A 13,405-nucleotide genomic window follows, 5' to 3' on the forward strand; every position below is an offset into this window, starting at 1 on the left:
ATTCAACTCCTCTACCTCTGATGTATTTTCTTCTGGCTGCACTTCTGTAGACACACTTGGGCCATCCATTTCACTGTATTCTTTGAACGTGCGTGGCACTAACAACGAGTTGCATGCAATGGACGTTGCAAACTAGCTGTTTAGGAGCTTAGTCACCACCGTTTGACCATGGCGATACATGTTCATAATGCACAGAGGAACTCTGTGTATTATGAAATTATATCTTCGTAGCCAAATAGAATGCAGTGACCAGGGGAATCCACTGTCACAATACACACAGTTCGCACAGGATGTCCGCATGGACAGTCTGCTTTCTGTTTGACCAAGCCTAAACAATTTAAACTTCTTAATAATTTCACACAATTTACACTGTTTGTTGATATTCTGTAAAATAAAATGGAAAAATGTCGGACAATTCTGATTTAAAAAGAAGCAAAAACACAGGAAGAACCCGAACACACTGTGGTAGCTGTAGACCTTAACCGCTGCGATACACTCACTTGGTTGGAACATGGCTAATGTTGCACATATTACAGTGTGCAGTGAACTTCAAAATCAATTTTCTTGAAACCCAAGGCCTGTTGCTAAAAAGTGGATAGCCTCATACTCGGGGCATGTCCCTCTACAACATATCCGAGACCCATCAAAATCCGTTATTTACACTTCTGGCGGTCCCCTTGTGAGTATGTTGTCAGTTAGGGTAGGATATAAACAGTGCTGTGTGCTATTTTTCTAATTATTATTTTTAATTCATTTGCAAGATCATGGAGTGGATGGCTGCATTTGTGTTTTATGGGATGCTGGGAACAGGCAGGTATTACTTTGTCTGTAAAAGTTACTTTCATGTATATTTTAAATAAATGCTTTTGCTTACTGATGTCAAAGGTAAGGTCTAAAATGTTGGTAGTATCTCCTCCCAATCACATTGTAAAGTTAATTTTACTGTAATGTGAATTTAAATGTTAAAAACTTTATTTCATTATCTGGTGGTACCTGTCAACAAGCACAGGACCTCATCCACATACCTTGTCCAATATCGTATTTTAGAACTTTAGGGTTCTTTATCTAAAAATGTTTGTTCAGAATTATCCATAAACATTTCAGCTAATAAGGGGCTTGGTGAGGACTTCATTGCTAATCCATCTGAATGACTGTACAGAGTTTGTTGAAATTGGAGATATGTACTTTTGCTTTAAACATGTCTCAGTTGCCAATCTTATATCTTCTGTCTCATCTGGATTTGTTCTAGTTTTATATAACATTTCTATTAAAATTAGTGAATTTAACTTTTTGGTTAATTTATGGCAAGGTGCTGAAAACTAAAAATACTGCAGGTCTCACTGGAATGTCTTCTTTGTGAGGCCTAGGTAACCCATATGATATGGGTGCTGTTGGTAGTACGTTTGTGAGGTATTTGGGATCACAATTAGTGAGCATCAATTGGCAGGTTTTAAGGTTTTCCATAGCATATTTCATAGTGAGATTATTAGGTAACAGAAAAATGTGCAGGGCTGAGGAATGTAAACACTTTTTCAATATTCTGACTTATTAAGTAACATTTAACTGTTCCCTTGCCAGCCTTTACAGCAATTATATCTTGAGAAGACAGTCTTTTCTTTAGTGTGATCCACACTTTTTGCTCCATTTTGCTCTCTACAACTAGCATTGAACATATCTGTTATTTAGAGCTTTTGATTCATGTGCTACCAAATGTTTTATTGTCACATCATCCGCAAAAAAAAAAAAAAAAAAAAAAAAAAAAAAAAAAAAAAAAAAATTATATATATATATATATATATATATATATATACACACACACACACACACACACACACACACACACACACACACACACACACACACTCCTGGAAGTTGAAATAAGAACACCGTGAATTCATTGTCCCAGGAAGGGGAAACTTTATTGACACATTCCTGGGGTCAGATACATCACATGATCACACTGACAGAACCACAGGCACATAGACACAGGCAACAGAGCATGCACAATGTCGGCACTAGTACAGTGTATATCCACTTTTTGCAGCAATGCAGGCTGCTATTCTCCCATGGAGACGATCGTAGAGATACTGGATGTAGTCCTGTGGAACGGCTTGCCATGCCATTTCCACCTGGCGCCTCAGTTGGACCAGCGTTCGTGCTGGACGTGCAGACCGCGTGAGATGACGCTTCACCCAGTCCCAAACATGCTCCATGGGGGACAGATCCGGAGATCTTGCTGGCCAGGGTAGTTGACTTACGCCTTCTAGAGCACGTTGGGTGGCACGGGATACATGCGGACGTGCATTGTCCTGTTGGAACAGCAAGTTCCCTTGCCGGTCTAGGAATGGTAGAACGATGGGTTCGATGACGGTTTGGATGTACCGTGCACTATTCAGTGTCCCCTCGACGATCACCAGTGGTGTACGGCCAGTGTAGGAGATCGCTCCCCACACCATGATGCCGGGTGTTGGCCCTGTGTGCCTCGGTCGTATGCAGTCCTGATTGTGGCGGTCACCTGCACGGCGCCAAACACGCAAACGACCATCATTGGCACCAAGGCAGAAGCGACTCTCATCGCTGAAGACGACACGTCTCCATTCGTCCCTCCATTCACGCCTGTCGCGACACCACTGGAGGCGGGCTGCACGATGTTGGGGCGTGAGCGGAAGACGGCCTAACGGTGTGCGGGACCGTAGCCCAGCTTCATGGAGACGGTTGCGAATGGTCGTCGCCGATACCCCAGGAGCAACAGTGTCCCTAATTTGCTGGGAAGTGGCGGTGCGGTCCCCTACGGCACTGCGTAGGATCCTACGGTCTTGGCGTGCATCCGTGCGTCGCTGCGATCCGGTCCCAGGTCGACGGGCACGTGCACCTTCCGCCGACCACTGGCGACAACATCGATGTATTGTGGAGACCTCATGCCCCACGTGTTGAGCAATTCGGCGGTACGTCCACCCGGCCTCCCGCATGCCCACTATACGCCCTCGCTCAAAGTCCGTCAACTGCACATACGGTTCACGTCCACGCTGTCGCGGCATGCTACCAGTGTTAAAGACTGCGATGGAGCTCTGTATGCCACGGCAAACTGGCTGACACTGACGGCGGCGGTGCACAAATGCTGCGCAGCTAGCGCCATTCGACGGCCAACACCGCGGTTTCTGGTGTGTCTGCTGTGCCGTGCGTGTGATCATTGCTTGTACAGCCCTCTCGCAGTGTCCGGAGCAAGTATGGTGGGTCTGACACACCGGTGTCAATGTGTTCTTTTTTCCATTTCCAGGGATGTATTAATGTTTAGTGGATGTTGGAGCTGGTTTCTGTTTAGATACTGTTCAATTTTAACTTTCTGACAGAGTTACATCAAGTTTATTATGGCAAGCAAAGTATCTCATGCTGTGTTATCAAATATGCCAAATTCATATGGGCGAGGGGTGACATAATTGCTATGTGAACAACTCTCAGACGTAAATAAATGTAATCACATACCATGTACCACTTCTTCATTTCTTTATTCACTTAAATTCTCTTGGCAACTTTGCTAGATTTCTTGGTCACTTCTGTGCTACTTCTTGAACTCAAAATCCTGTTTTGGTGTTATGTGTAGTTTTAAGCACCAAACAAAGTTTCATTATTCACCTTTACTAAAGCAGCAGCACCAAGTTAATATTTTTCTGTCCAATAGATAACATACTTGTTGTAAATGATGTTCCACATTCCATAGACTCCGTTCTCCCCTATGCCCTCCCCCACCCCATTTTTGGCCCGTTCATTACATTCACCTGTTTGAACATAAAATGTAGCAGTTTGTGCCATTACTCACGCAACATTTGTGGCTTATACATTCCTATACCTTTAATCTTTGAGTATAAAATAATATAACTTGTGAATTACATTATGCTTGTGTTTTCATACTGATATAGTTGTAAAATATCACATATCTTTGAAAAAGAATCTTTTTATAGCTATGAAATCTCGCTGGTGATGTGTGGATTATCTATTTAGTATTAAGTTATCTGATGATGGCCTAGAAAGCCATAAGCAAGTGCATAATGAACTATAAAATAAATATTATTGTGGCACATGAATACCGTATATTCAAGTTTTTAATATGTCTGTGTTCCTCTGAATTCCAACCGAATATTACATAAATATTATTTAATTTGGTGTCGGTGCTCTGTGCAGCATTCTGAAATCATTCGTGTTGAGTGATGAAATGGAAATCTTGATCTGAAAGAGGACTGCATCAAAAAACAATTGCATTTCTAACTAAAAGAAGTTGAGCATACACTACCAAGCCAAGAATATTTCATCTCATCTTTCTATGAAGGACGTTCAGTAAATAATTCAACACTTTTTTTTATCAGTGAATTTCAGCAGAAAAAAATGTGGAATTTGCTGTGGTATATCATGGAATATTCCTGTTTCAGCCCCTATAGTTTCACGAAGTTCTGATTGGCGGCGGTGCTATATGTAGCCTTCAAAATGGTGTCTGTAACAGCAGTGCATTCTAAGCAGAGAACAGTCATTGAGTTTCTTTTAGCATAAGACCAGAGCATTGCAGGTATTTGTAGGTACTTACAGAATGTGTACAGAGACCTGGCAGTGAACAAAAGCACGATGACTTGTCAGGCGAGGTGTCTGTCACCATCGCAGTGAGGTCACGCAAACATGTGTGATCTCCTGCGTGCCGGGCAGCTGCACGCGCCTGTGACTACTGCAGTGTTGGAACATGTGGACACACTCATTGAAAGTGACCGACGGATTACAGTCAAACTTCTCACTGCACAGCAGTTGGGGTACTCAAAGTTGTGTGCTCACTGGGTTCATCACTGTCTAACAGAAGAATATAAAGTGTAATGAAGGATACACTCTGTGGGAAGCTGTATTTGGATGATGGAGAAGTTATTAATGCTGCAAGACATTGTCTCTGCTGTCGACCAGTAGAGTGCTACCTCATGGGCATACAGGCCCACCCAGTAAGATGGCATAAGGCTGCTGCATCAAATAGTGCCTGGCTTATGTTCCCAACCAAGCTCACAGATTTTTCTGCTGTGAGCCAGAGACTTCATTGCAGTTCACGTTTATATGGGGGGAAATGTCCATAGGTAGAACATTATCTCGCTTCTGTGAATAGGCTGTTCTCACAATTTGTGTTGAAACAAAAGTATAGTGAAACGGATTAATCCTGGATAAAATTATCTCAGTATACTTTCCACATCAGGTTTGAGTGATAACTCAAGCTTTTGATGAATTCTTTGTCATCATTGCCAAGAGCATCCTCACATCTGTGAAATCTTCCTCAGACCATCCTGGTAAAATTCAGAAACACTGTCTTCCTGCAGGTACACATAAAGTGCAATGTGTTGCATACCCACAAACTGAGGCACAGTTCTTCGCCATTGAAATATAACGCCAGACTGGTATTTGTCACATTTGAGTGCTTAGTATATCACATTTCATTACCACCCATTACAGAACCAGTGTTTTATGCCATTATGCATTCGCAAACATTTTATGTCACTGTCTGTCTGTTTGTGCCTCCTTTCATCTGCTGGTGAAGTTAAATTAGATAAGTTGTGTATGCCCTATGTTCTGTGTTCAAAGATGTCTGGAACCCCAAGATTATTAGCTACTTTGTGAGATATGTTTTTTGCAAGTTATTGGTGCTACCTTTCTGTGAAATATAAAGTGTGTTCACCCTCAATACATGCCTGTTATCATTCAATCCTATCACAGATTGCTTACAATAACACACACATTTGTGAGAACTATCTATTTTCATCATTTCACCTCTGAAAAAGAGGTAATGATGAATGGGTGTACAAATATACTCATGTTATCCACCCACAGAGATTTGAAATTTCATTTTATGTTTTCCTGTAATAGTTACTTCGTGAAAGTAGCAATGTGCTTAAATGATAATGTTATAGTGTGCAAATTATTGTGAATGATTTAGTACATATTTTTTTATAATTGGCACCTGTTTGCAATGTATGTATAAATGCTAATATCTTTATAATGCTTTCTGAATAATAACTATAGACCATAAACTTTTATTACAGTACAAACACGATTGCCAACTTACAATAGAACTGTTGGACACCGAAGAAAATTCTCGATCTGAGGCAGAGCCAGATGAAAAGTGGCCAGCATTTGGAGAGGGATATAGTGCTAGTGCTGCTGATGGAGTTGGAGGTAGTCAGACAAGTGCAACAGTAACAGCATCGGAAATTCGTGACCGTGATGATGACCGAATGGACCTCAGTGCAGAAGATAATGATGAGGTTGTCTCATAGTTGTCAGGGTTACTGTAATTTTGATGTAATTGTGTAAATGATAATTGAAAATAAATTGGTTCTTCTTCTGATTTGTGCTTCTGTTTAAAAATAAATCTGTAATTAAATTTCTGAGGGTGCCTAAAAGGCTTTGATGTTGCTTGCAACTTTGGCAAAGTTGTTTCGTAGAGATAGTAAGGGGGCTCTGTAGACTGGTGGCTTGTTTTAATAACTGTGATGCTGAAAGATATGATGCTGAGGAACACTTATTTGTGAATTGTTGATGTTCTGTAAAAATGTAGATGTGAAGCAGAGATTCCTTGTTTTCATTATTACACACCGTAATATTACTGATTATTGCATTGATGCTGCAGGCAGAACAAACAAACTAAAATGATCAGTAATAGGAATTCATTTTTGTACAGTAGTATCAATAAAATATTGTTGTACAGTTCACAAAATTGACTGTAATTTTAATTAATATTTAATGTCTTTTTGTAACTTGGTTTAGTAATTTTTCCTTGTCTTTGAATAGCAAAGCATTGTGTAGTCATCTCTTGATGAATGTTGCATTAGATGCTCCATTGTATGTCATATTCTACTGATCCTGCTGTTACTTTCATTATGTTAATACATGTTCCCAATTCATCAATTTGGTGATCTTGATGATGACACAGAGCCTGCATTTGCATGTGTGATTGTTGAAATGTGTATACAGACAAAAGCCAATGCTAATGTCACAATGAGTGTTATTTTCACTGCTTTAAAATGATAACTATCCATCTGCATGCAGTGCCCAGCTTCTGTTTTATTTTCTCATATATGTGTTTGGTCACAAAGACTGTTAATTTCTGCATAATGCATCCATTTTCTTTGTTACCATTCCTATGCATACATTATATACCAGTTTCTACAGAATCGGAGCATTCTGTCACATGTGTATGTCATTCCTGTCATCAGCCAAGATTTAAACAACAGTGATTATATTGTAAAAGGAATGAAGTCTGTCTGTAGAAAAGGAGCATTTTGTCAGATGCAGTGCTTCCATAAGTAACAATAAACACCATATTTATCATAAAATATTTCTTTGTAGTGTCCTTTTAATATAATTTTACAGGCTTAATTTATATTTGTTTAAACTTTATGTTCATCAAATGTGGTTTGACTCTTTGTGTACATATATGTGTGCTGTTTGTGTGCATGTATGTGTGTGCCACAGAGCTCACATGTGCATGTGTGTGTTTCTGTGTATGCAACACATAACTGCCTAGCCTCCAGTAGAATTGTCTTCACACACACACACACACACACACACACACACACACACACACACACAAAACCAACTAACTGCCTAGCCTCCAGTAGAATTGTCTTCACACACACACACACACACACACACACACACACACAAGGTGCTTATATTAGGTCATGTATTGCAGTTTAACCATGCGAAAGGAAACATCTTTTCACTGCTGCACCTGATCCAGGTGCAGGTTAATCATATGTGATTTTGATGTTTTGTAGAAGTTGTTGAAGAATTAATTAACTAAATATTGTATGCGATGACATGTTCGTATTCATTTATTGAAAAAAATGTACTATGTAGTTACAAATTGATCCAGTTGTCAGATTTGCAAGCAAAATATCTTTGAAGTATCTTAATGCTGTCTAATGTATCATGAAGTGTAGCATTTGCAATCAGTCACATGAACACCTGAAGAAGTGCCTCATGATTAATACAGTGGGGGGGGGGGGGGGGGTGTACATGCATTTGTGTGTCTGCGTGCGTGCACATGAGAGAGAGAGAGAGAGAGAGAGAGAGAGAGGTTTTAAAGTGTTTTCTCGAGATTATGTTGCTCTTTTATGTTAATGTTGCATACATTTTTCCCTTTTGCATGTCACATAAAATGTATAATCTTGCCTGCTTGATGGAAATTACATTAAGGAGTCATAAATAACTGATTCAGCACCAGATGCAAAATAATAATCATACTTACCCTAATTTAATTTATTTTGCATTTCAAGTGACATTGTTATCTTCAGATATACACTTGTTGGCAGGGGCACTGTTTGTCTCGGCTCGTGTATATAGTCATGTTGTATTCTTTGTTTTTTGGCCTCTTTTTTTTCTGCAGTTTCAGATATACAAGGTGTAGAGATTAAATACTGTCTTTTGCAACTGTAATGAAAGTCTTATTAAGACTTAATAAGACTTTCATTACAGTTGCAAAAGATAATATTTAATCTGTGCAGTTTGTTCATAGTATTTCTCCATGAACCCTGCTGTTCTGGCTGATTTGTTTCCTCTTCTCAAAACAGCCAGTTTTTGTAATGCTTACTGTTCTTCAGTCCTGCGCATCATGTGACTTAATTCATCACTAAATAATTCTAGTTTTGGGGAATAAGTCCTTCGTGTCTTGTGTTACTTCTCTGTTTCTTCTAGGGTGCAAAATATTATCACTATGGTAATTACTGCAAAGTTTCTATCCCAAGAATATTGCACACTTGGGAGCACAAAGGCTTTATTTCACTACTTTCTGAAAGCACTAAATGGAAAGAAATTGTAAACAATATCTACGTAAATTCATACTTTCTTTTTCACGAAACCCCCTTAGAGTCCAAAATTTAATCATATCTACAGGGCAGATCTGTATTAAACAGTCTTGTTCTACATCTACATAAATACTCCACAACTACTGTACATGGTGGTGGATTATTCATTTATCCAACTTATTTGATAGAAGAAAAACATTGAAACTGAAAAGTACAAACTTTCATTATTTGATTTACGTCACTTTGTGTTAGGAAATTTTTTATAATAGAGAACGAGGAAGCTTAGTAGCTCTAATTACAACCCTGGCGCATTTACATAAAAATGTAGTCACATGTAGGTCTTAGACTAAGCATTCTCAATATTTATGAGAAGGATGTGAGTGTGTCCTGAGGTATGCAATAATTTTAGTATTGCTAAACTATCTACATCAACTTTCTCACTCGTCAGAACCACTTACAAAGGTCTAAAGAATCAGAGTTGAATTATTCTTCATCTGAGAGAGAGAGAGAGAGAGAGAGAGAGAGAGAGAGAGAGAGAGAGAGAGAGAAGACTCACGCACATACCTTGTCATGTTAGTGGAACGTTTAATATTTTGTTGAGCTTAATGTGGTAGTATCAAAACATTGCATGTTGTAGTGGTGTGCATGTTAAGGAGGTGGGAGGTGTGACAGTGTGTGGTAGCAAGGGACAGTGTACCATGTGGTGATCCAGTCAATAGCATCAGTCTGTTGTGTATAACTCTAGCATTCATTTTATGGTATTTGCAGAACGTTTACCATTAATTTTCATGTTCGTTTATGTATGATGTTAATACTTAACCACTGAGTGTTCATTGTAGGTATAAAACATGCCATGCTAATAAATTTATATGGGGAGAGGGAGAAGCAGGAACAGTGGCACTTACCTCAGGATCACCAAATACCAGGTTAGGCAACAGCTGGAGACTGTGGTGTGAGACAAAGCAGAGAGGACACTGGTGGTGCCACAAAGTATGCTCTGACCTCCTATGTGCAGGACACATCATACATCTGCCTTCTTACTTGCACACCATTTTAAAGATTTACAATGTCTGCCATTGTTTGTGAAGTGGCTATAGAAACATTATAAAGACAGAGTACTGGGATTTGCACTGGGACTGAAATTTATTGGGACAATTTGAAAGAATTTCCAGCCTGCAAAATGCTGTCAATAGTAAATGTGTTGTTGCTATTCAGTGTTAACTTGGAGAAAATGTGAACCAGATGAACATGTCACATATGCTCAATAAGCAAGGAAGTAGGTTTCAAACAAATGATCCATATAATACAGTGTTCATTGTGCATACTTGTATTACTTTTGCCTTTGTATCTCTGTCCTTGGCAGTGGTCGCCAAAGTGGTAGGAAGCATTTTCAGTGTGACTATTTGTCTAATACAGAGCAGTGGTGGAAGTGCATAATTGTTTTTCACTGTAACATGCTTATCTGTCATGTGGTATGTTGCAAAACTTTCCAATCTCTGAAGGGTCAAGATGAATGCATTGTCTCTTACCAACAATAAGAATCTGACACTGCACACATGTTTACAGTCCAGCACTTGACAGAGCTCAAAGTTTTTTTTTTAAAGGTTTCATTGTGAGTATTACCAAATAAGGTACTGCCACATTTTCTGTTTTCCATGTGTAGGTCTCCCAGGCATTTGTATAAAAAGGACTGTAACCAATCAGATTAATTGCAGTGATTTTTCTGATCTTATTGCTTGTGTTACTGATCAGCCATACAATTTTGTAAAAAAAATAAACCCTCCAAGAGCAATTAGTGTTTAGGTATCAGCAACAGTGTTAAATTGTTTTTTACAAACAATGGTCAGTTTTTCTCTTTGTTACGACCATATTGTCACTACTATTAACTCAAGTATTTAGGAGAAATAATATTGCGATTGATAAAGAGATTTCTAAGTTTCTAGGCCTTGAGCTTTTGTTCAGTTTATTAGGTCCGAAAACGCTGTAGTGTATTCACATTGACTTTACAGATGTCAAAATTTTGGAGTATATCAGAATTGTTGAAAATTGTTAGGCTTACTCTCATGCACTGATTTGAGAGAGAGGAATTGCCTCCAATAAAAAATTGCCTAGTGCTTTTGTCCTAATGTACAATTCCTCGAATATACAGATTTGTCACAAAATATTACTTACGATACCATTACTTTATGATTTTGTATTGTAAGTAGTTCAATTTGTCATGAAATATTAGATATTCGTCATCTCCCTTAACTTGTCTGTTCTTCTGTTTCATTAATCTTTACTTCTGTGTAATAACAAGCCTATCATTTCAGAAAATTGTTAGGTACTTTTATTGATTGTTTCTTTTTTTAATCTAATTATTGTCACTTCTTTCATTTCTGCCACATGCAATGTATACTGAAAAAATTTCTCATTGTATCCTTGATAGTGATTAGTGTCATAAGCATCTTTATAATAAAAACCTTTATAAGTCCTCAATCTTCACTCAGTATGTTATGACTTCACAAAGCAATGCTACTAGACTGTATTTAGAGTGACATTTGAACTGCTCATGCAATTTCATTTTGAATTAAAAATTGGGATCCTGTTGTTAAGATTTTTACTTTGTACCAAACAAATCTCATGCAGACATATATAAAAGTGAAGGAATCAGTCAACTATGTAGAATTTCATGATTCGTATAGAAGCTTTAGATCAGACGAGAGCTTTAGCCAGTTTTACTAATATGAGTCGAAAAAACTTCAGAACTTTTGATTTTGTGTCTTAGCATTTATTTGTCTTGCTGTATATTCATGAATAATAATGTCACATGGTTAAGATGAAGAACAGAAGGGGGAAATCTCATCAGCTATTTGATTTGGTTGTATAGGCAAAATATTTTTTGGGGCCTCTTACACTGTGAAAATAGTGCTGTGTCTCTGAATGATATCTGTACCCATGTTTTATCTTCCAGTTAGGTAGGCCAAGAGAGACAAGGTGTTATTATTGTTCACTTGTGTGCTTAAAATTATACACTTTTCTCTTAGTTTGGAAACTGAATACTGTGTCCCCACTTTCCTTCAGTGTTTGTAAAACTCCATGACCTGCTACATAAAATGATGATAAAAATTGGCAAATGGTCACAATCACTTCACTAGAACAGTCCATTCCACCAGAACTTGTCACGGGCTTAAGCCACTTTTATGTGGCTCCATTTGCCTTTTGATATGACACACGAATCAGCCACAAAATCGGTAGTGAAAAGAAGCAGCAATCTCTTAACATGAGAGCTTATTTTTTCATTAACTTCTTCTAAAAGGATATGTATTCTGCTGCTTGAAAAATAGCTTTTGACTCAAGGTCCTAATGTTGTATTAATTTGTTGTAGTGAAAATATTATGAATTGGTTCTCGTCTTTTGTCACCATTTTAAGGAAGGGTTCTTGGTAACATGACTTCTATATCCATTTCCTTCAGTACTGGACTTTCCTACTATTGCTTTAATACACACCAAAATTATGATTCATCACTAGTGCCTACACATTGACAGCTCCCACCATCTGTGCATAAGAGACTGTATTATATACAGCTGTGGTTTCCATGTACACTCCACATGTACCTACAGTCCTTTTCTGTTCTTGTATTATACAGGTCTCTCCAAAACCTCAATTGATCTCTGTCATTTGATCTTAGAAACTGAGGTAGTCTATGCTGTACTCCAAGAGTCCCAAAGCTTTTGGACACTGACAAATTCTCTCTCTCTCTCTCTCTCTCTCTCTCTCTCTCTCTCTCTCTCTCTCTCTCTCTTTTTCAGCTCTATGTTGTCCTGAAGACGATTTTATTCTGAGTTCTATCTAACCTTCTCACAGTTTCATTTGGACATCTATGGGCAATATCCTAGTCTGATTGAATAAAGCAAGAGGGCATTGTCTGTAAAATACTAATCTTATATTTAGGAAGAGTAAGAGTTAAACCTTCATCAGTGTAGCCTGATTTAGGATTCATATTCTTCTCCCAAATCACTTTGGATGAATGATTTGATAGTTTCTTAACAAAAGGCTGCAGCAATTTCCACAACACTTCTCTACAGTTCTTCCCATAACTTTCCATATGCACAACTTTTCATGTATGGCCTATCACCATGTCCTCCTATCACCACTGCTGTAAGTTATCGCACTCCCGTTGTTGGCTTTAAATTCTCTAGTAAAGACAGTCCCCACTGGTGATATCAGTTGTGTTATTTGTCACCTTTGTTGCAGCACTATTTTACCTTTTGCAGTGACATGATATCTAATAAATTATTCACCAATACAAATTACAAATTATCATTATGAAACAAATCTCCACAGCCAGAGTGAACCATCTTGGCCATTAGAAACTATTCAGTCTCTCTCTCTCTCTCTCTCTCTCTCTCTCTCTCTCTCTCTCTCTCTCTCTCTCTCTCAGTTTATAGCATTTTCCAATAGTTAGTCCTTTATGCAAACCAATAAACTTCCACAAAGGTCATCATTCTGTATACATGACTCTAAACTCTCTCAAATACATGAATTCTTTCTGTTGTATACTTTGGGGTGCAAGGTTCTCGCAAAACTTGAACTATTC

The 13,405-nt window shown here is 38.4% G+C and overlaps 1 protein-coding gene across 1 annotated transcript in view; it reads left to right on the plus strand.

Annotated features, from left to right (window-relative positions):
- Positions 1–13,405, plus strand: part of LOC124721171 (paired amphipathic helix protein Sin3b-like) — a 280,712-nt gene that overhangs the window by 247,225 nt on the left and 20,082 nt on the right. The window contains exon 21 of the mRNA XM_047246007.1: positions 6,060–6,281. Within this exon, the coding sequence (XP_047101963.1) occupies positions 6,060–6,281 (222 nt within the window). The remainder of the gene's footprint in view (positions 1–6,059; positions 6,282–13,405) is intronic.

Source organism: Schistocerca piceifrons, chromosome X, assembly GCF_021461385.2.
Source record: "Schistocerca piceifrons isolate TAMUIC-IGC-003096 chromosome X, iqSchPice1.1, whole genome shotgun sequence".
Classification (NCBI taxonomy): Eukaryota; Metazoa; Arthropoda; class Insecta; order Orthoptera; family Acrididae; genus Schistocerca; species Schistocerca piceifrons.